Below are 24,615 nucleotides of genomic sequence, written 5' to 3'. Positions count from 1 at the left end.
AATAATACACCCCACGATACATACAAATGGTTAAGTAAATGACAGCATTCAGAAATGTATATATGTTTTTAGATCAGCGTTTCAGTTCCCCTGTGGGTTTCATTCACTTCCTGTTACAGTCGCACTCTTATAGTAATTGCTGGGAAACTCCAGCACAAGGCATCACTTCTGCGCAGAGAACCAATAATAGTACAGATCTTGCAATATATTCTGTTGGGGGCATTTAGCTGTTGCACAAACTACCCCGTCAAACACTTATTATTCCCTGATGTAATAAGCTAGTCAAGAGGATATGAGGAACGTTCTGAAATTCTAATGCACTAAAATCTACATCAACTGTATTAAATCATGTAAATGTGATGTAGTCTAGGAATATGTCACCTATGCTCTATTACATGTAGAACGTCACATATAATAAGTAGTGTTGGAGGTAAAAAGTGAAGCAATCTCCATGGAAACAAATGAAATGTGTTAGCTCCATTAATAGAACTTTACCCTAGAAAAGCTCTAGATGAAGCCGCCATGGAAGGGTTGGCACTATTTAGCCTAGGAGCCAGTACAATGAATGCCTTTTTTTTATTACAAATCTGATAGATTTCACACTATGGATGGACCTACTCACGTACAATTCTTGCTTGCTGCCTTACTGGTGCAGTAAGATGGCAACAGACCTTCAAATGCACCTTTGCGATTTTAAAGGAACACTCTAGTCACCTAAATTACTTTAGCTAAATAAAGCAGTTTTAGTGTATAGATCATTCCCCTGCAATTTCACTGCTCAATTCACTGTCATTTAGGAGTTAAATCACTTTGTTTCTGTTTATGCAGCCCTAGCCACACCTCCCCTGGCTATGATTGACAGAGCCTGCATGAAAAAAAAAACTGGTTTCACTTTCAAACAGATGTAATTTACCTTAAATAATTGTATCTCAATCTCTAAATTGAACTTTAATCACATACAGGAGGCTCCTGCGGGGTCTAGCAAGCTATTAACATAGCAGGGGATAAGAAAATCTTAATTAAACAGAACTTGCAATAAAGAAAGCCTAAATAGGGCTCTCTTTACAGGAAGTGTTTATGGAAGGCTGTGCAAGTCACATGCAGGGAGGTGTAACTAGGGTTCATAAACAAAGGGATTTAACTCCTAAATGGCAGAGGATTGAGCAGTGAGGCTGCAGGGGCATGTTCTATACACCAAAACTGCTTCATTAAGCTAAAGTTGTTCAGGTGACTATAGTGTCCCTTTAACCTTCAGAAGAATGGTTTGAGGCTGCAACACATACCCCCCTTGCCAGTTCTCCTATGTTAAAGGACACACAGGCTATTGTCATTGCCCTGCCCCCATTCTCCCCCACCACTATGCTGTAAAACTTCAGTGCAAAATAAAATAAATTTTTCATGGTAAAGTAAAGTATTATAGACCGATGAAGGGCAAGAAAAAATGAATTTTGGCCAGATTACTTTGTCTGAAATTAAAAAAGATTCGGTTAGGCAGAAAATCTTCTATATGGCAGATTGACTTGTCCAAATTTGGTTAACGGAAAAAGATTTGTTAAATCAGAAAAATCTAAAGGGTTTAAAAATGGGCCAAATGAGTATACTGCAAAATATATACATATAAATATATTTATTAACTCCATCATCTTTGTAAAATATATACATATAAACACATTTATTAACTCAATCAACTTTGTCTGAAAAGAAAAAATACATTCAGGAAGGCAAAACAAGAGACATCAAAAAAATTTGGTAAAGCAAATCAGTCAAACCAAAGGGGTGCAAAAGTGGGCCAATGAATGCACTGCAAAATATATACATAATATAAATATTATGTACGGTATTTATTTAGCAGTACACTGAGAGGCACATTTTCCTGCCAATTGGTTCCCAGATCAAGTACGAAAAGAAATCACTAGAGAAAAAAAGTGGAGGAGTAGTAAAAAAAATAAATCTTTATATATTATATATTTTTTACAATTTTTTACAAATATATAATATGTAAATAGATCAACATATATTTTTACTGTTCCTCTTTTGCTTACTTCTCACTTTAGTGTACTCTAGCAATCATTTTTTTTCCCCAATCATTTTTTCTTTTAGGTGCCACAGGCGGTATTCTGAATCAAGACCAAACACATTTGCTTGTCCATTGTGCGATTAGTTTGTTTCATGATTCAGTTACTTTTGTGTTAGCAATTCAGGAATTAGTATGATCACTTAATCGACCAAAATTAGGACAAATTGCCATATGGAACAAAACAAATCTCCAAGTTTTTTTGTTTTTTTTTATATTCTTTATTTTTGAAGTGCAGTGGTGACAGACATAGTATAACAGTGACATAGAGGTAAAATGCATTATGAATGGTTACAAGCTTCAAGTATAAGCACAATATGTCAGGAGTAACTGACGTCATATTCCGGCTCCCGGCATCTGCAGACAGCCCGCACGGCGAGAGGGAGCAGAGAGCACACAGCTCCCTCGCCGCGGCTGATATGGAGACCGGCAACCGCCCCACTGCACCCCTGGGACAAGTCCACACCAGCTCTCCAGGTAAGGAGGCTGGGTGGACATTTTTTTATTAAAAAAAAATAATTTGTGAATGTGTGTCTGTGAGTGTGTGTGTCTGTGTGTGTATGTGAGTGTGTGTGTCTGTGAGTGTGTGTGTGTGTGTGTATGTGAGTGTGTGTGTCTGTGTGTGTGAGTGTGTGTGTCTGTGAGTGTGTGTGTCTGTGAATGTGTGTGTCTGTGAATGTGTGTGTGTGAGTGTGTGTGTGTGTGTATGTGAGTGTGTGTGTGTGTGTATGTGAGTGTGTCTGTGAATGTGTGTGTGTCTGTGAATGTGTGTGTGTGTTTGTGTCTGTGAATGTGTGTGTGTGTCTGTGAATGTGTGTGTGTGTGTGTGTGTGTGTGTCTGTGAATGTGTATGTGTCAGTGTGTGTGTGTGTCTGTGAATGTGTATGTGTGTCTTTGAATGTATGAGTGTGTGTCTGTGAATGTGTCTGTGAGTGTGTGTACGCATGTATGTATATATATATATATATGTGTGTATGTATATATATATATATATATATATATATATATACACATACATACACACACACACACACACACGAGTGTATATTATTTTTTTGGGGGGGTGGGAATCTTGGGAGAGTTCCCACACATTATTACACAGGACTTGTACCCTCCCGATCTCCCCTGTCGGCTCACACAGAGCCGGCGCTATCTGAGTGCCGGCTCTGCTCTAAGCCTCCATGGTCCGGCAGGGAGATCAAAGATCTACCTCACCGGCCCACAGCAGCATGGAGGGAGGCAGGAGAGGACCCAGGGAGCTCTAGACAGCAGCTCCGCTAGGTTCCTCTCGCGATATCTGAGCGTTGCCGCAGCAACGCTCAGATCTTGCGAGAGTTAACTCTAGCCCCGCAGGCTAGAGTTCACTCTCCACTGGACCACCACGGATGGCACATAGCAGCAAGGATCCCCCCTCCCTACATAAGGTCAGAAGGGAGGGGGGATTTTTACTAATCTGCCCCCACCTCCACAATCCCTCCAAACATACAGCACACACACACATACATACAGCACCTACACACATACAGCACCTACACACATACAGCACCTACACACATACATCACCTACACACATACAGCACACACACAGCACCCTCACACACAGCACACTCACACATACAGTACACATACAGCATCCTCACACACACAGTACACTAACCGCACCCTCACAAACACACACAGCACCTTTACAAACACACAACACCCTTACACACAGCAAACTAATAGCACCCTCACAAACACACACACACAAACCGCACCCTCACAAATACACGACACTCACACAAACAGCACCCTCACAGGACAAACACACACACACACAAGCAGCACATATACATGCGGCGTGTGTTTGTGCTTTAGGGTGCACACCCTAATGCAATAGGCTGCGCACGCCTATGCATAACATGAGATATAAAACAAGCTTGGTGGATATAACATGCCTAGCTGTCTGACAGTTTAGTTAGTCAATATATGTTATCTATTTTGTTTTGTCGTGGCCAGTTTGGAGTAATGACTAGGTAAGCCGTAAGCCCTGCGGCATATTAGTGTAAAAACATGCGATTTGTCGGGGAGTTAGGTTGCCCAGGACTAAGCTTAGTTAAGTTACACAAGCAGGCGAGCTATAAGCTTTAAGGGCTATTGAGTGTAGAAGTGCGACATTTTAGGTATGGACCGGCAAGTTTCTCTACGCTTTTAAGACGATCCCGGCGTATTAGTGGTGTCCTTTCTGTATGTACCCAATCTAAACCAAATCATGCATAATTTTATATTATTGATGCAGGTTCGCAGTTTAAATCTAGGTTGACTGGTTGGTACCGTAAAGTTACGGAGCATAGGATAGACATATTAGTAGCCGTAAAACGTATTTGTCAAGTGTATGTGTATGGTTAAACAGTGATCTATGGCAGCTTGTTGCTGAGAGTAGTGTCTATACAAACAGTTAGGCTAGTGTTCTAGTATAGCATCTTGTAGTCAGGTTTATGGCTCTTATTTACTGTTGCTAAACAAAATCATAACAGATAGGAGTTTAAACAGGGCTCGAGTCCTGCAGGAACGCATGGGAACGGCGTTCCTGCACTTTTTCCAAAGCAGGAACGCCGTTCCCAGTCCTGCAGGACCTGCCCTGCTAACTGCACACAGGGGCCATCACACGCGGCGTTCTTCTCCAGCTCTCTCAGCTTCAACTCTCGCGAGACCCGCAGCTGTAAGAGCGTTGCCACGGGTTACCATGGCAACGCTCCGCACAGGCGAGTCTCGGGAGAGTTGAAGCTGAGAGAGCTGGAGAAGAACGCCGCGTGTGATGGCCCCTGTGTGCAGCGGCTGCTACCCTCCACCGGACCACCAGGCGATCTCCCCCCTCCCTGACAAGGTAAGAAGCAGGGAGGGGGGAATAAAGTAAAAAAAAAAACATAAACACATAAAAGTTAAAAAGCAAATGCATCCCCCCCATCATCCAGCACACACACACACACACACATAATCCAGCACACACACACATAATCCAGTACACACACACACATAATCCAGCACACACACACACATAATCCAGCACACACACACACATAATCCAGCACACACACACATAATCCAGTACACACACACACATAATCCAGCACACACACACACATAATCCAGCACACACACACATAATCCAACACACACACACATAATCCAGCACACACACACACATAATCCAGCACACACACACACACACACACACAATCCAGTACACACACACACATTATCCAGCACACACACACACACATAATCCAGCACACACACACACATAATCCAGCACACACACACACATAATCCAGCACACACACACACATAATCCAGCACACACACACATAATCCAGCACACACACACACATAATCCAGCACACACACACACACATTATCCAGCACACACACACACACACATAATCTAGCACACACACACACACACATAATCCAGCACACACACACACATAATCCAGTACACACACACACATAATCCAGTACACACACACACATAATCCAGCACACACACACATAATCCAGCACACACACACACATAATCCAGCACACACACAAACACATAATCCAGCACACACACACATAATCCAGCACACACATACATAATCCAGCACACACACACACACATAATCCAGTACACACACACACACATAATCCAGTACACACACACACACACACACACATAATCCAGTACACACACACACACACACACACACACATAATCCAGTACACACACACACATAATCCAGTACACACACACACACATAATCCAGCACACACACACACATAATCCAGTACACACACACACACAATCCAGCACACACACACACATAATCCAGTACACACACACATAATCCAGTACACACACACGTAATCCAGTACACACACACATCATCCAGCACACACACACACATAATCCAGTACACACACACACACACATCATCCAGTACACACACACATCATCCAGCACACACACACACACATCATCCAGCACACACACACATCATCCAGCGCACACACACATCATCCAGCGCACACACACACATCATCCAGCGCACACACACACATAATCCAGCACACACACACATAATCCAGCACACACACACATAATCCAGCACACACACACATAATCCAGCACACACACACATAATCCAGCACACACACATAATCCAGCACACACACATAATCCAGCACACACACACATCATCCAACACACACACATAATCCAGCACACACACACACATAATCCAGCACACACACACATAATCCAGCACACACACACATAATCCAGCACACACACACATCATCCAGCACCCACACACACACACACACACACATAATCCAGCACACACACACTGCATTCATTATACACAATCTGCACTTACTACAAACACACTACATTCATTATACACACTCTGCACTCATTACAAACACACTAAATTCACTGTACACACTGCACTCACTACACACACTACATTCACTATACACACTCTGCATTCATTATACACACTCTGCATTCACTACACACACACTACATACACTGCATTCACTATACACACTGCATTCATTATACACACTCTGCACTCACTACAAACACACTACATTCACTATACACACTCTGCATTCATTATATAGACTCTGCATTCATTATACACACTCTGCACTCACTACACACTACATTCACTATACACACTCTGCATTCACTACAAACACACTACATACACTGCATTCATTATACACACTCTGCACTCACTACAAACACACTACATTCATTATACACACTCTGCACTCACTACAAACACACTACATTCATTATACACACTCTGCACTCACTACAAACACACTACATTCACTATACACACTTTGCACTCACTACACACTATATTCATTATACACACTGCACTCACTACACACACACTACATTCATTATACACATTCTGCACTCACTACAAACACACTACATTTATTATACACACTGCACTCACTACAAACACTTCATTATACACACTCTGCTCTCACCACAAACACACTACATTTATTATACACAATCCGCACTCACTACAAACACACTGCATTCATTATACACACTCTACACTTACTACAAACACACTACATTCATTATACACACTCTACACTTACTACAAACACACTACATTCATTATACACACACTGCACTCACAGCAAACACACTACATTCATTATACACACTCTGCACTCACTACAAACACTAAATGTATTATACACACTGCACTCACTACAAACACACTACATTCATTATACACACTGCACTCACTACAAACACACTACATTCATTATCCATACTCTGCATTCACTACAAACACACTACATTCATTATACACACCCTGCACTGCACTATATGCATAGGAGTGTAATTTTTTTTTTAAGGGGGGGGGGCGGAATCTTGGGTGAGTTCCCACACTTTTTTCCCCAGGACTTGACCCCTGAGTTTAAACATATCTAACTAAGACAACGATTGGAACCTCTGAGGTCAGCTCCCTGTGCCCCCCCGTGCTATAAAATAAAAATAAAAGAAAGATAGGCATATCTCTCAAACAGGTCGCTTGGGCAGCGTTATGTCTGGTAAAAGGTGTCAGACAGCATGTGGTCTAGCCTGTCGCATCTGGGGGTTCATTTCTTCGATCATCCGATCCCTTTAGGTGGTGGGGTTTCCTTGCATTGTGACTAGACATGTGACTAAACATATAAACACATCGTAGGGCTGTGTGTATGAAACCTCCATACAAACTTTAGACCTCTCCTGGCTATATCACTAAGGTATGTGGCGTTCAGTCACTTTTGATTGGTATAAGACTGTCGCTTCATATGGGTTTAAAATTACCTTTGGTATCTGGTCAAGGCTATATTAGGGCCAAAACTAAACAATACAGAACAAATCAAAACAAAACAAAACCAGATGGCTCAAAACTGGTTAAAGACATGGGCAAGAAGACAGGCCTGTTCAGATAACCGTTCAGAATGTCTATCAGTGGAATTGTTGCGGATGATGTGGGACCAGCCTCGATCCTCTGCCCTCCAGTGTTGCTGAGGTCATGGGACGTCAGGTTGTCTTGTGCCCATCTTCTGCTGGGGGTGTTTCTCCGGTGCGGTGAGAGCACGGTAAAGTTTGTCTAGGGATCGTGTCCATGTGAAATGGGGGGTGAGACAATAACTAAAAACCTAAATTCAACTTTTCGTTAGTCCTGCCTGGTGGTTTGTTGTAGTTCGGATACCTGTCCTCTCAAGTGTCCGCTAGGTGCCGGTTTGCCCGCTGCTCCTTGTAAGTAGTGGAGGACGAGGCGCTGGTGTTTGCTGGTTGAAACGGTCTGACGTTTGCTACATCCCAGGTGTGATGGGCCTTTGGCCTCTGGTCGGTAGTAGCTTGTTCCTGTCTCGGTGGTAGGCCCAGCGCTGCCAGTACTGAGTCTATTTCCGATGGGTCAGTGACCCGTGTTGTTGCGCCCTTGTGTGTGATGAGCAAGCTTCTGAGGAATACCCAGCGGTATGGGATTGAGGTTTGGCGGAGAGTGGTCATCAGGGGTTTGAGGAGGCTTCTCCACAGCAGCGTAGGCCTAGATAGATCTTGAAAGAACGACAGGCTGTCTGTCTCAAAGAGGTGGGATGCCTTCCCCCTCACCGCTGCCACGAGGGTTGCTTGGCCTGTCCGCGTTTGAAATTGGAGGATGATATCTCTCGGGGTGTCTGCTGGGGCTCTAGCGGCCCTCGGGATTCGTTAGATCCCGTCTGTTAGGACCGTCTTCACCTGCTGTGGTGTGAGTAGGGAGGTGAGGAGTCGTCCGAAATATCCCTGTAGGTCATCCTGGGTCACTGTTTCGGGGACCCCTCTGATCTTTACGTTACGGCTTCTATGCCGGTCCTCCATTGCATCCAGGCGGGTGGTGAGCAGGGTCTGGGTGCGCTGCAGCTCTGTGTTTTGAGCCTCTAATTGTATACAACGTGCGGTGAGGCCCTGCGAGTCCACCTCTGTCTTCCTCACTCGCCTCTCTACGGTGTGGATCTCCTCCCTCAGGACCGCCATGTCTGCCGCGAAGAGGGAGCGGATATTGCATAGGAGGACTTTTATGTCTCCCTTGGTGTAGGGCAATTCGTTGTCTTCGTCTGAAGATACGCTATGTAATCCCCCTGTGCCGGGGAAGTTGTCCAGTTCATCGAGGAGCTGTTCTGCGGAGGACGCCGAGGCAGAGTCGCCATCTTGGTTCGGCGCGGGAGTTTCTGCGGCCTTGGCGGGTCGATATCCCGAGCCCCCGCCGGTTTTGCGGCCCCCTGGTGTCTGGATTTCTTTCCCATCTCGGGGTGCTATGGCATAAGTTATTATTTTTGAGCTTTAGTCAGTTATTTTGCGGTTTTCAGGCTTTTGGATACGGAGCTCTGAGACTGCACGTCTGCTTCAATCGGCTGTTGGCTCCGCCCCCCAAATCTCCAAGTTTAAATGGACACTATGGGCACCCAGACCACTTCAGCTAATTAAACTATCCCTGACAGTTTAACCTTGGTTTGTTAACTCTGCCTCTAGTGGCTGTCTACCAGATAGCCACTAGAGTTGCTTCCAGGTTTTTAGACGATGTTTGGTTGTCTAACTGATGCTGGATGTCCTCATGCTATGCATCTGTGATTAGAAGCAACTCTACCCAACTCAAGATAAAGTGTTATATTTTCTCTTTACATAGTCTGTAGGGGTACTATGATCTTGTGGAACTCCGTAAATTCAGGCAAGACTTCTGTAACGGATCGATGGGCACCCCGACTGGGTACCTCCGGGTTGGTCTCCCAGAAGCGGCATCCGCCAGGCCATTTGTTCCTCCAACTGGTATGCGACACCAGGAAGGCGCTGCTGCCGTTGATACTGGACTTCCTCCAGGGCATCGTACCATAATTCTTTCCGGGCAATATCTCTCCATTCTAATTCACTCTCTTCCTCAGGTGTGTGTGCTGCCCAGGGGTCCACGAACCCCATTTCCCAAATCTTTATGTAGACAGGGACGCTGTATGAACACTAGTGTCGCCCTCAATTTGTAACTCCAAACGTTACCAGTGTCTCTGAGCTGCTTCTCCTCGCACTAGGACGCCATCCCACCGCTGCCACCAATGTAACGGACACCTTCTGTTGACGGATGCTCCTAGCGCTTCCTGAGGACTCCAAGCACTGCAGACGACACCACGACCACGGCAGACTCCACAACCGCCGTAGCTTAACTGGAGCCGCGCCGTCTTCCTTCGGACCACCCAGAAGTGGAAGTGTGCAGGCAATTTACCTCCCAGGCTGGGCAGTTACTGCAGGTTAATTGCCGAGCGCTGGGTGGCCGCAATTCGTGCAAACGAACACGTGGCGGCGGCCATCTTGGTTCTTAGAACGAGTTCAGCGGTGTGTGTAGCCAAATTCATGGAACTAAAATCGGCTACACATTTCCGCGAACACCGCTGACCCTTACCTTCTCCCATACTGAATTTTCAGCTGCAGAGACTAAGTCCCGTTCGAAGATTCGAACGCCCGTTCGAATGGGAGTTAGTCGTTTTTCTGCATGAAATTGACCGACCGCACAGCCCAAATCTATGGAACTGTTTTGGGCAGGAAAATGTGCTTGCGGTCGGTCATAAAGGACTTCTGTCTAACTTTTGATCTACTGGATGGATTTGGCTGATTTTTGAGAGTGTTTATGTTTAAAGTGTGCTTATTAATAATATGTGGATTATGAAGATTGGATGTATGGTTTTAAAGTTACAGTGTATGTGTAAAAACTGTATTTTTACTGTCTGTGATAATTATGTTAATCCCTGGTGTAACATAATTATATCACAGGCAGAGGGGAGGATTTTGTGTGTAATTGCTGGGAGTGTTTTTTGTAATGTACGTGTGTGATTGGTTGTTTTGTAACGCCCTGTGGGTGGTCCTATCTAAGGGAAACCTGCATAAAAGAAGGTTCTTTTGGTGCCAATAAACCGAGTTCTTCTTGACCCTCAACATGTAGTCTTGTCTCATGATTGCTATGCGCTGCATATTCCCTTGAGCTTTAATCACTTAGCTCTTTTAAGAGCTTGTTCCTGGTGCGCTCTCCTTGCAGGAGAGGTGTTCCCCACACGGTCCTGGATGCTGGAGGTTCATACAGGGTGGAAGGAAGACGGCGCGGCTCCAGTTAAGATACGGCGGTTGTGGAGTCTGCGGTGGTTGTGGTGTCGTCTGCAGTGCTTGGAGTCCTCAGGAAGCGCTAGAAGCATCCGTCAATGGAAGGTGTCCGTTACAACTTCCATATTGAGGAATCAAACAAAATTTGTTTATCATGGAACATGAACAGTAATTTAAAAGGCAGAGTGGCAAATGGGTCGACATCATATTCCATTAACCTGCAGCAATATTACCTTGAACAAGAGTAGCCAATCAGAGAGCCATCAATACAGTATATAGCCAATATAGACAATTTGCTGTACAATATAATGTATAAACTCTATGGGGGATTTTGATTTATGTTGCATTTGGTTAGATCCTATCGCAAGCAGGAAAACGTTCGCTAATCTTGGGACATAGGGGTTCAATGACTCTAGATTCCATACCTTTGGGACCTTCTTGGTCAAGTGCTTTGTTCTTTGTTACTACTGTCCCTTTTTAAGAGATGGACCTGGACAATAAGTTGACTAAGAAATCATATCTTTAATGGCCTTTTTCTCCAGTGAAGCTCATGAGCATATTTTTTTTATCATGGAGTGAATGTTTACAATCAAGTTTGTCAGGGTTTAAATATGCCTCTCTATACACTAATTGATCAGATCGTGACCATTTTTGTTTAAACCGGAACCACAGCGTCCGGCGTCCCTAAGAATGCCGCATCGGCTGGGGAGTGGAACATGAGGGCATCGGGCTGCGATCCGCCGCAACCTAGGTAACTACAAATCATCTCTGTGACAGAAGAGCCGGTAGCTGTGACACCATCACTGTACCTTGTTGATGGACTGCAATTGAAGGTGGGAAAATTGATTGACAACATCTTTTGCTACTGATGCCAGATACTGACTGTATTCCTGCACCACTTTATACCATATAGAAATCAGTCACAACTGCTGTGCATCAGTGTATCACTCTGCCACATTATGTTGGTCCCTGGATTCCTGTACTACAGCTACTCCAATTTCATGACTTACTCTCTGAGAGGTGATCCAGATCTGTCCACATTTTCAGGATAGCATATCCTATGTAAAGTTTATTGTTTGTCTGATCTCCATCATCTCCATTTTCCACATACTTCATATTTGATCAGGCATGCCATATCAGACCGTGGCTGCCAAAGCTTTTAATGAAGTATTTGAGGGATAGGTTGAAATATCAACCTATGATTGAAGTCATTATTTGTCATACCTGATTTTATTTTTATTTTTATTTGCATTTTATTGGATTTTGCATACATAGGTATACTTTCGTTTCAAAGTATGAAATAATATAAATGAAAGAACATAAAATAAGGAACATATGATAAAACAGTATTGTAAACCATTACGCGTTAACAATGCTCTATACGATTAGCTGTTTAGCCAAAGGTTGTGTGATAGAGTTCCTTTACAGGTCAGTCTGGGGACTATACGGCATAAATGAGAGCTCTTCTAAGGTTCGGTCTGTCATAACAATGTAACTGTAATGGAGTAGCGGTGTGTGTCCAGGGTATACTTTGGGACAGATTTTTGGAAAGTGGAGAGTCAGCGTCCAGGGGTTGTCTTCTTGGTAAGTTTGGGTAGGGTTAATGAGGTTCCTTCCCCTGCATCTCTGCGTGTCCCCACCTGAGCGCTCCTTGGCTAGTCACGTTCAGCTTGTCGAGCTTGCAATTTGAAGCTCTGGATAAGCTTCTCTGGGTCCTCGTCGGAAGACTGTGTATGGATCTTTTCTCCTCGTGGGACTTGTAAAGTACCGTCAGCTCCCCAGAGGTAGTGGACCAAGTGGTCCCTCAGCTTCTTAGCTGCTGGTGCTAGCTTACTCCTTTCCATGAGAGCAGCAAACAGGATGTCATTGATGAGTGACACTGTGGTTCCCTCATACTGAACTGTTCCCATAGCTCTGTAGTGGTTCATTATAGCTGTGCGCACTGTTATGTCCCTGGTGACAATGATTTTGTCTCTAGGGGTTGCGGCCGGGGCAGTAGCTGCCTTCGCACCCGGAAAGCTGTCAGTAACATGGAAGGGTCTGTTCCCCCCTTTAGGCTCATTGAAGCTATTAGCTTTTGGGAGTAGGGCAGTAGTGCCTCCCCTGTTACTACCTATGGTATACCTCTTAGGCAGATATTCCGGCGCCTATGTCGGTTTTCCATTGTGGCCACTGTTCTGTGCAGTTTCTGGACTTGTTGGGTCAGGCCTTCCAGGTGAGTCTCCTGAGTTTGCAGGCAGGCCTGTTGCCTCTCTTCCACTCCTCTGGCCATTTGCTGGAGTGCTCCCACCTCCTTTTGCGTCTCTTGGAGGTCTGCCTTCCATATTACATGCAAGTCCAGGAGTAATTTTTGAATGTCTCCCTTCATAAGGGGAGACGAGTCTTCCTCTGACTCCGTCTCCGGGGAGTGCACGCTCTGCCTGGATGAGGCCAGGAGCTCCTCTTCCTTCTGTGATTCCTCTGAGTCTTCCTCCTTGAGCCTCGTGGTGGTTGCCATTTTGGAAGGTGCAGGAGGTACAGGCCACTTGAAAGAGTATATCTGGTTGTCTGGGGAGCTATGGTGAGTAAAACTTGCGGTGCTTGTGCCCCATTATGTCTCTGTGGGGGTGCGCTCCTGCGTAGGCTTCTGCTGGGCTTCGGTTGCATACATTTTCGGAGTTCTCGGAGTTGATGCGGAGCTTCACGGACTTACATCTGATCAGTTATGAGTCAGCCACGACCCCCGCCATACCTGCCTTTTAACTCATGCCAGGGCTACCATCAGAAATTTGGGGTCCCCTTACACAGTACAAGGTCTTGGCCCCCAGGTCCTTCACCATCATCACTTCTCCTTCCTTTACTAGGTCGGTCTTCGGCATAAGGGTTCTCCTTAGGGTGAGCTTCTGCCATAATTAATATATCCCGCCATATTGCCTCTTGAATCTCCTCTGGTAATTTCATATTTTAATCAGCTTGTGCATGTTCCTACTCAACTTGGGCAGTGGCCTGCTTTAGGGTATCATGGAATTAGTTTGACTCATATAAGAACAATCAAATATTACCTGGCATTTGGTGCATCTAGGTACCTCCCAGTGTCTTGGAAAGCCCATCCGAAGGACATCAGTCTCAGTCAGTCATCCAACTTGAGCTACTATTGTTTATTGTCAGGTTGCATACTTCAATGGTTGTTTGAACAGTTTAGTTATGAATCGTACCTTTGTCACCAATGTGAGAGGGAACTAAGGTTTTCATGGACTTTTGGTTGCTTTTGCCTATATTTATTCTTTAATCTCTACCGTCAGAAGTAACTCTTCTTACTTTGGCAATGTTTAACTTTTCTTCACCTCCAAAAATACCACAAAGCTGGCATATTGATGGTCAAAATGCATCCGATATATTATGAGGCACACACAGAAGAAACTAAAATTAGCAGCACACACATTTGTATATCCAAACGCTACACCTCTTTTTGGTGGTTATGGTATCCGGAGTGCCGTGACGCTCCACTGTAAATAGTTTGGCTTCTTACCTGGGGACTGCTGGACAGCACTCCCTGCCTTCGCTACTAAATTCGGAAAGCTGGAAGTTCCTAAGCAGGAACTTCTGGCTCTCCAGCGTTAGTCATGGAGGCGAAGCAGTAAAAATAAAAAGAGTAGGTGTGCTTTGACAATTGTTATCTTATTGAAATGTGCCATGATCCAAGAGGTTGGGGACCACTGATCTAACATCTCACTCTGACCATCCTAAATAGTCTTTATGGAATAATGCCACCTTCCTTTTGTAACATACTTGCAGCAAGACAAAGAGCGTTTTGTCGCTCCGACAAAAAAAACTAAAAATTATATTTTAAAAAAAAAACTATGAGAACTATGAACAAGTCTTTCAAAGATCTCCTACTTAACCTTGTTTTTGCATGCACAGTAACATGTTTAAGGATATAGTTATGACTCATTCATTAACCATATCCATAAAAAGAACATGTTTGTCCAATATGTGGTTTTTGCCTGTGGTCACACCGTGCATGCTCATGACCAGTGGCTTTTCTCACTCTCTACATAACCGTGAAAAGCTCACCTGATTGCTAGTTAGTGTTATCTTAAGGAACTTACTCAATTCACAGAAAAATAAACCATATTTGTCCAAAGTCAGTTCAACCTCTATGAGTTCAGTAAGAGAGGTTCAAATGTATACGCTAAATGCATAGTATGTATACTTTTATTGCTGAAGGAAGACTCAATGTTATAGCAATCTGGGAACTGTCATTAGTTCTTGGAATTTTTATATTGTCTCTTTGATTGCCTCTTTGATTACCTGAAAAGTATGCTTATCAAAGAGGAAAAACCTCCACTTCAGGTAAAGATTGTCATTAATTGGAGGTGTACCTCTAAGGGTAAAGAGGGACATTAAAAAGTTTGTTTGAATAATGCTTTAAAAGAAGGTTCTAAGTTTTGTATATATGGACCCCAGTTCCGAAATAATTTTACCTAGAATTCCTTCAATAGGTAAAATATTTAACCATACACCTTGCAAGACTAGGCCTGTTTGTACTTATCCACATATTTAAGATGGTTTTCCTGGCTGCTGCAAAGACAAACTGAACAAATGTCAGGGTTTTAAGACAGTCTTGGAAGGTACACCCCAAAATCCCAGTTCTGAAGAGAGTGTAATGTTTAGATGTAGTAAATCAGTGATGTAGGTTTCTATATCCCCCAGAAAAGAGATATACTTTTTCTGCAGCAAAACCAGGGGGCGGCTGTAGGTGCACGTGTCCCTAGCGCCTGTCTGAGCTTGGAGCTCTGACTCTGATCAGATCTCCCCTCGAGTCGGAAGGGAGATTAAAAGATTTTCCTGCACGGCCCTTAAATCATAAATCATTCTGTGGTTCCTCGCTGTAACAGTGCTCTAGGAGGAAGTCAGAGCGCAGGCGCCAGCCCAGGATATCCAGTCTTCACTTTGACTTCCCCACAGAGTACCAGACTGGAAGACATGCAGTTGCACTGGGAGACCCCCAGGGAATCCACTGGACCATCTGGAATGTTGGTATTTTGATAAAGAGCGCACATGGTCATCTGCAATGCTTTAACAACATAGCTATGAAAGGAAAAACAGGTATGGTATGTAGTAATGTAGGGGACACAATTTATATATTCATTTTACTAGTGCATATGATGACTGTTATGAAAATAACAGGGTTACACAATTAGATAATTCATTATCTTAGGTGTCCTATCTCAAAGAACTCCTGGACTTTCAGCATTGCAGTTGGACTTCACTTTTCTAAATCTGTATTTCACAAATAATTATTTTCTTCCGTCATGTTTAATTCTGCATGTAACATATTAACTTCCTATTAAATTAGCAGGATTCAACATTTTAAGAAATATTTTAGGAATACTGTTAAACAAACCGTAAATCTATAAAGGGATAGTGCCAAAACATGGGTCATCCAGTATTACTATAAAACAGAAGTGGTTGCCATAGATATATTAAAAAAGAAGACAGGTACTCCTTTTACTATATTTTGAAGACACCTCTATGACTGACACTCCCCATCCTTCCAATTACCCTTGGGTTCCTCTTCTACGTATTTTTACATGATTACCCTATCCTGTATTAAATTGACAATACATTGGTACCCAATGTATTGTCAATTTCAGTTTTTTCTTTTTACTCATAATTAACTCATTTTGTTGACAGTGCTGTCCTGAGCATCTCAATAATCATATTCTTTGAGCATATTGTTATTGAGTCTCATTTATCAATACAGAGAATGTGAGCTTTTAAACTTTATTCATTTTATATATAAGGGTCAACCTTTAACTTCTCTGGACATGTAGGCAACCGTTTGACTCCACCTATGGATATTTAACCTAGCATGCTTAAAGAGACATTATAATCACCAAAAGAATTTTAGCCTAATGAAGCCCTTTTCGTGTGTAGATTATGCCCGTGCAGTGTCACTGCTCAATTTTCTGCTATTTAGGAGTTAATTTGCTTTGTTTATGCAGTCCTAGGCATACCTCCCTGCATGTGACTTACACAGCCTTCCTATACAATTCCTGTAAATAGTCATCTAATGTGTACACTTTCTTTATTGCAAATACTGTTTAATTTAGAATTTCTTATCTCCTGCTCTATTAATAGTTTGCTAGGCCCCCGCAGAAGCCTCCTGCATTTAATTAAAGCTCAATTTACAGAGCAGGAGAAACAACCTTTTAAAGTAAGTTACATCTGATTGAAAATTTAAATGAAACCATTTTGTTTTCATGCAGGCTGTGTCAGTCCGGCAGGGGAGGTGTGGCTAGGGCTGCATAAACAGAAACAAAAGTGATTTAACTCCTAAATGTTAGTGAATTGAGCAGTGAGACTTCAGAGGCATGATCTATACACAAAAACTGCTTCATTAAGCTAAAGTTGTTTTGGTGACTATAGTGTCCCTGACCATGACTACTTCATGTATTCTCTTAACTTTAACTACTTTGTCATGTTTTATTTGTTTGCCTTGCTTGTATATTCAGATATTCTACCTCATTCATTGCTTTGTTCCTTTTTTCTAGGCTAGGCTTCCTGTTTCCTCCTTTTCTGCTCCAGTAACTGATTTGAATTGTTACAATCTTTGTAATAGTGCTGTCTCTTTTCTTAACAATTAACTTGCTCTGTTCCTGTTCTTAGTCAATTTACTTTTAAATGCATCCTTCCTGGTTCAACATTTTATTATTGTGTTCATAATTAGTATGTTTTAACCCAGTGTGGATTTAAAGGAACACTATAGCAATTGGAACACAAACCTGTATTCCTATCGCTATAGTGCCCCTGTCCCTAATTATGTATAGCCCCTCTCACCTTTTGTTAAAAGGTAAAATAAAGCTTTTATCACATTTTGCCAGTGCTAGGACTACTTCAGCACTTCTCATCTCTCTGCCTTCTGCTATGTCAATCACAGAAGAGGCAAAAAGTAGGTTGTTCTGGTATGCCTAAAGCAACACTCAGGGATGAGGGAGTCTGACTTGGAATGGAGTGCTCAAAACTGGGTATAGGCAGAAATTTCACCAAAAAACTGCCCCAAACTGTAGAAATACAATTATATCATTGTGGGTGCAATGATATAGGTGAACCCAGGAGCTAATTCCACTTAAAAGGCTTGAGTCACCAGTATGGATATGTAGTGTGAATACCAGGCAATTACTATATATATAGTGTGTGTACCTTTAAATCTGTCAGAAGACAGGATGGGGTTATAACACACCAATTGCTTATATTAAAACATATATCTAGTGTGTATCCCTTTAAATCTGTATAAGTCAGAAACAGTATGCTCATCAAGATAAAACTTCAAAGTATATGGATGACTGTATTCTATATGGAAAATTAATTACCGGAATCCAATAGGTTAAAATTGATATAGAATTTATTAAGAGAAAAAAAATAATAACAATAGTAATAACTATGTCAAACCATAATTGCTTGTATAGAATGACAACGAGAAATTTAAAATATATATGTATATCGAAAAATATAAAAATATATAAAAATATCAGTTGGGGATAATTTGCAAGAATATTACCAGCAAGTCTGTGTTGGTATTTCAGAAAAAATCCTTAGGACCGATCAGGATGGCTGTGGATACGATGTTGCAAAAAAATGTATCATTTGTTGCCGGCTGCTTGTGAGGTTGGCCAACCTCACAAGCAGCCGGCAACAAATGATACATTTTTTTGCAACATCGTATCCACAGCCATCCTGATCGGTCCTAAGGATTTTTTCTGAAATACCAACACAGACTTGCTGGTAATATTCTTGCAAATTATCCCCAACTGATATTTTTATATATTTTTATATTTTTCGATATACATATATATTTTAAATTTCTCGTTGTCATTCTATACAAGCAATTATGGTTTGACATAGTTATTACTATTGTTATTATTTTTTTTCTCTTAATAAATTCTATATCAATTTTAACCTATTGGATTCCGGTAATTAATTTTCCATATAGAATACAGTCATCCATATACTTTGAAGTTTTATCTTGATGAGCATACTGTTTCTGACTTATACAGATTTAAAGGGATACACACTAGATATATGTTTTAATATAAGCAATTGGTGTGTTATAACCCCATCCTGTCTTCTGACAGATTTAAAGGTACACACACTATATATATAGTAATTGCCTGGTATTCACACTACATATCCATACTGGTGACTCAAGCCTTTTAAGTGGAATTAGCTCCTGGGTTCACCTATATCATTGCACCCACAATGATATAATTGTATTTCTACAGAAGAGGCAAAGCCTACTCCGGCATGGAAGCACCTCTACATGACTTAGTCATGGTTAAAGGGACACTTTAGTAACCAAAACAACTTCAGCTTAATGAAGCAGTTTTTGTGTATAGAGGCTTTCAGGAACACTGTCACTAGAGTTGGATTTAACCACACAATGTGAACATGTGCAGTTTCAAAAAAAAAAATTTAAAAAAAAACCTGCATGTTTTAAATTGCAGTGTTAAAAATGTCCTTTAACTTTTGCTACAATGAAATCTCAAAGATTCCAAGCTACCCTGTTCAGAACTACTTTTATAAATATTATTATTATTGTTGGCATTTATATAGCACCAACTTATTCCATAGTGATTTACAATATGATAAAATGGGGCAAATTTACAGGAACAATGGGTTGATAAGGCCCCTCTCAAACAAGCTTTCAGTCTAGAGGAAGTGAGGTAAAAAAAACACAATAGGAATGGCATCAAGGGGGATAGCAACCAAATAACAAGGTGCGATGATAGCAGAACTGGATTTGAGAGTGGATACTGACAATGTAGTAGAGAGCAAGAGACAGGTTTGTGATTAAAAAGTTAATCTGAGAGGCCATAAGCCTTTCTGAAGAGATGAGTTTTAAAGGAGCTTTTTAAATAGTTGAAGACTATGGTAGAGTCTAAAGGGGGTAGACAGGTTGTTCCAGAGGCAAAGAGCCGTCAGTGAAAGGTCCTACAAGTGCGAATTTGCAGTAAGGTTGCAAGCAGCGGTTAACGACAGAGCGAAAAGAAGTGGCGTACCTATAAATTAGTGAAGAAATATAACAGTGGCTAGAGTTGTTTAGAGCTTTGTAGGTAAGGATTAGTGTATATATATATATATATATATATATATATATATATTTTAATTCTTTATTTTTGCTGTGCCAGAAATAACAAAAAGTGTTTATGATGCCACGACTGCAATAACAAGCAAGGTAGTATCGTACAATATAAGACAGTTCATGGCAAACAGAGTAAGTTAGCACACATTTTTTTTGAGGATTGGTATTTTTAATTAACTTCTATAGAATACAGGAAGACAATGTAAGGACTGACAGAGGTATGAGAGGAGCAACAAGAGAGAAAAAAAAAACCTGATGGCAAAATGCTGGAGCTGGGCAGTACGGCTTGTGGAGAGACCAATTGGAAGAGAATTACACTAATCAATGTGAGAAATTAAGAGTGTGAACTAGCTACTTAGCAGCATCTTGTGTAAGAAAGGGGCAGACGTGAGCAATGTTTTTTTTTTTTTTATTCTTTATTTTTGTTGTGCAGGTATGTATATGACATTTCAAACGCCACAACAGTGTACATATATATTCATATAGAATGAGCAGTGGCATGAGTGCGTGCACGTTTTTTTGGAAATACAAACAATGTAACAGGCTTAACATTGATGAATATTTACTGCCATGTAGTGTAGCATGTGGATGAGTTAAGGTTGCTTAGTTATACACTATTGCAGTATAATGAATGCTGGGACATACAAGTCTGCATGGAAAACAAGGCTGATGGTTCAATCAGAGGATATAGCAGTCATGAGAATTTCTTGTTAAATATATTAGGTAGGCAGAGAAATACATGTTTATCGTTTTGATCAAGCTCATCTATGCAGTGAATAATGTGTTATCAGGGTAGATATGCATATATGATTATAATGTTGGGTTGCAAGCTATTGCCGAGCTGTGAACAAGTGTAGTGTGTATTAAAGGCGGTAGGCCTTTCGCTAGTGTCGGCTGTCGCCTAGTGTATAGATGTGACCTCAGGCATTTTTTCTTGGGACTGGAGTGTATGCCAATGCCCCTTATGGTAATACCAGTTCCAGTCCTGGATCAGCCGACCCCGCACATGGGCCATTTGGGATAGACAGTCTCTGCGACTGGGGAGGGCAAGGGTCCCTCTCTGGCTTGATTGTTTTCGGCAGTAGGCTGTGCTGTGGCTTGGTAGGTTGCTGTAAACCACGATTGCAGAGTATAGGCTTGCTGGTTTAAGGTGCTGTATCCAGGTGCTTTGTTGGGGCTTTGTGGCTGCCTGGCTGTCCCGCTCTAATTTGTATGTGAGTGGTTGCATGCACCCAGTTTGCTCCGGACCTTTGCCCGCTGCCGTTGTTGCCGTGATTTTTGGGCCGCCTGTCCACCCCGAAGGCCCGCAGTGGAGCTCCGTAGTGGCGTTGGCGAGTCTCTGGACGGATCCATGAGGACACCATCTTAGCCGCTTGAAGGTAAAACACTCCCCTGTCACATAGTGTCGCGTATAAACTCGAGCAAAGTTGGTCCAGGGCTTCCAGGTGTTGCGAGTGTGGGTAGCTGTCTGCGTGCTCCCTCTTTGGCCCTTGCTGGGCGGTCATTTTAGGCATGCTCTGACACACTCGTGTCTCAGCCGACTGTTTAGCTGCGTTTCTCTGGCGTAAACTTTGTCCGCTTATCTGGCAGGGACCGGGATGACCCCCACCGGTCCAGAGGGGGGGGTAGGAGATCTTTATTGATTCTGGGGGTTTCCGGCGTCGAGGAGAGCGGCCGCCTCTTCCCGGCATCTACTCCCGCAGGTCGCGATTCGTGTGTCGGGCCTCAGGGTCAGACAGGCTCCGGAAAGGGTTCCTCCGATTCTGTGGTGCACCCCCGTCTCGGGTGGCGCACCCCAATGCGTTTTTGAGCTGTGTGGCCGCCGGTAACGGCTTTATTTCTGTCTGCCCGGCGAGAGCTCTTACCCCACACGTCAGTGCTGCTTGGCGGTCAGACTCTGCCCCCCGTGGGCAATGTTTTTAAGGTGGAATCGACAGGTTTTGGTAACAGACTGGACGTGAGGTGCAAAGGTGTGGCCAGTATAAAAAATAACACCAATACTGAGAGTTTGCAAGAACGGGCTTGTGTGGGTGTCATCAACTTGCAGGGAGAGCGAATAGAAGCAAATAGAAGCTGAGTTTTAGAGAGATTGAGTTTCAGAAAGCGGAAGGACATGCATTCGGAGATGGAAAAAAAGGCAGCCAGTGACATATTCTAGGAGAGCGGGGGAGAGATCAGGGGAAAAAAGATAGATCTGAGTGTCATTGCTGCACAGGTGGTACAATAAAGATTAAAGAAGGTTGAGTAAAAAGTTGGAATTGAGGCAGCAAGCCAAACACGTATAGACAAGTCTTTCTTAGAGCTTTGAGGAAAAAGGGAGCAAGCATATGGGACAAAAGTTTGAAATACAATCCTCCCCGTCATCTTATTTTAATGTATTAGCATAGTGGTCTGTTCAACACTAATTAACAGGAGAAAAGATTATTTTTACTGTCCACCATTGTTCTGTTTTGATGAATGCACTGAATATCCATGTAATTGTAATATAAAAGTAACATAACATATTCCTCAGTGCATATTAGGATATTATACAACAAACATTTGACATACAAAATATTAACAGAGACAAGGTGATGAAGGCCCTGCTCAAACAAGCTTATATTGTAGAAGAAAGTGTTAAAAACACATGAGAGAAATAAAAGCATGTAAAAGGATAGGAGGGACTGATGTATAAGATTCCTGTGTCAAAATAAACTGGTAAAAGTAGAGTGTGAAGAACTGAACAGTGGAATGAGAGCAAAGGAGTTGAGCTGTGGAGGCGGAGGAACTGAGGAGAGCAATTGTAATGATGTGGCAAAACCATTTCTTCTCCAGGTTATCAACACACTGTCCATTCTGTCCTGGACTCAAATATCTCAGAGTAAAGGCTTTATGTGAGTACCTGTATTACAATTACATTCTTTCAGTTCTATGCATGAGCTATATTTCACTTATCTGGGCTAAGAAATCATAACCGATTATTCACATTTTTCAACTGCTTTCATAATGGTGGACTGCCACCATATTCCATATGTGGGCACCCACTATAATTGTATCCTTGTTTGACTATGTACATTTTTACCTTGTCTTCAGGCCATTCCCTACAGAGGAGCTAGACACAGATGATGATATCTATAGTGGCCTCTCCGACCAGATTGAGTGAGTGTAACTCTTCCAAAGATAATTAATCATTTCTATGTTAAGTCACAACAGGCATGTGTGATACTTCAATATGAATAAATTAAAATCAAATGGTGAAACCGATAGCAAGGGCGACATAACCACACGGACTGGCATCAGGCACGTCAAATAGGTTGTTAACCATAACCTGGAACCACACGGGTTCCACCTGATCCTGTCATACTGTAGCGACCTGGAACCACCTAGACATACCAGTCATAGCTGTGAACTGATTTAGCGACTACACGCAGCCACCAATAGAAAAAAAGGGCACCTTAAGACCCCTTACGTGCCATGCACACAGGTGCACCTAATAACTTTAGTCAGACGAGAGCGGACCCAGAACTAGAAGGGAAACCCACAGAGGGACCCCACGACCATCATGGTCTACTCCTAGACCTAAGCACAGAAGGGCCACATCTTAAACCCACATCCTCGGGACGTAGGGCAAGACGTTAGACATAGTACTCAGTCCTAGTCAATCCCACCCTCTCCCCGTAGCTCGCACCCCTAAAATACTAGGGGTGACACTAGCAAATAGGTACCCTTTACCATACCAATTATAAGACTTGTATTACTCATTATAACATTGAGACCAACTGTAATTATAAAATGTTTGTGAAGCGATTCTAGTCATCCATACACATGATATTTACTGTTTCGATATGTACAGGCTTTTGTGATCTTACACTTATGTTTATCATTTTCACATTCGAAAAATAAAGATTTACAAAAAAAAAAAATCAAATGGTGAGGGGAAATGGTAACATTAAATAGAACAATGCTGATAACTGCATAGCCGTGGCGTACGATAACAATCTACCTTTAGTGGTATATCCAATCAGAGAGAATACATTTTTTTAATAATAATGCAAAGTGGTGAGAAGGTGGGGTTCCATTCTTTGGTGTTTGAGGAGCTGAGGAGTGTATCCTCCCTTGGGTTTTTTAGAGGTAAAGACACGCAAGAAAAAAATCAAATCTTAACATTGGACTGTAAAGTGGGGCTACAGACAACAACATTTTGTTTACTTTTTAGCTTGCAGCATCAAATATTGTCACCAGAGTCGTCTGGGGAAAACAATA

The 24,615-nt window shown here is 42.4% G+C and overlaps 1 protein-coding gene across 2 annotated transcripts in view; it reads left to right on the top strand.

Moving 5' to 3' along the window:
* The window catches only part of VAV1 (vav guanine nucleotide exchange factor 1), a 159,935-nt gene that overhangs the window by 68,479 nt on the left and 66,841 nt on the right, over nt 1-24,615 (top strand). For both annotated transcript variants that reach the window (XM_063444527.1, XM_063444528.1), the window contains exons 3-4: nt 23,188-23,246; nt 23,446-23,511. In XM_063444527.1, the coding sequence (XP_063300597.1) occupies nt 23,188-23,246; nt 23,446-23,511 (125 nt within the window). The remainder of the gene's footprint in view (nt 1-23,187; nt 23,247-23,445; nt 23,512-24,615) is intronic.

The sequence above is a fragment of the Pelobates fuscus genome, chromosome 1 (genome assembly GCF_036172605.1).
Source record: "Pelobates fuscus isolate aPelFus1 chromosome 1, aPelFus1.pri, whole genome shotgun sequence".
NCBI lineage: Eukaryota > Metazoa > Chordata > Amphibia > Anura > Pelobatidae > Pelobates > Pelobates fuscus.
The sequence above is the reverse complement of the archived record's forward strand: the minus strand, read 5'-3'. Positions and strand labels throughout refer to the sequence as shown.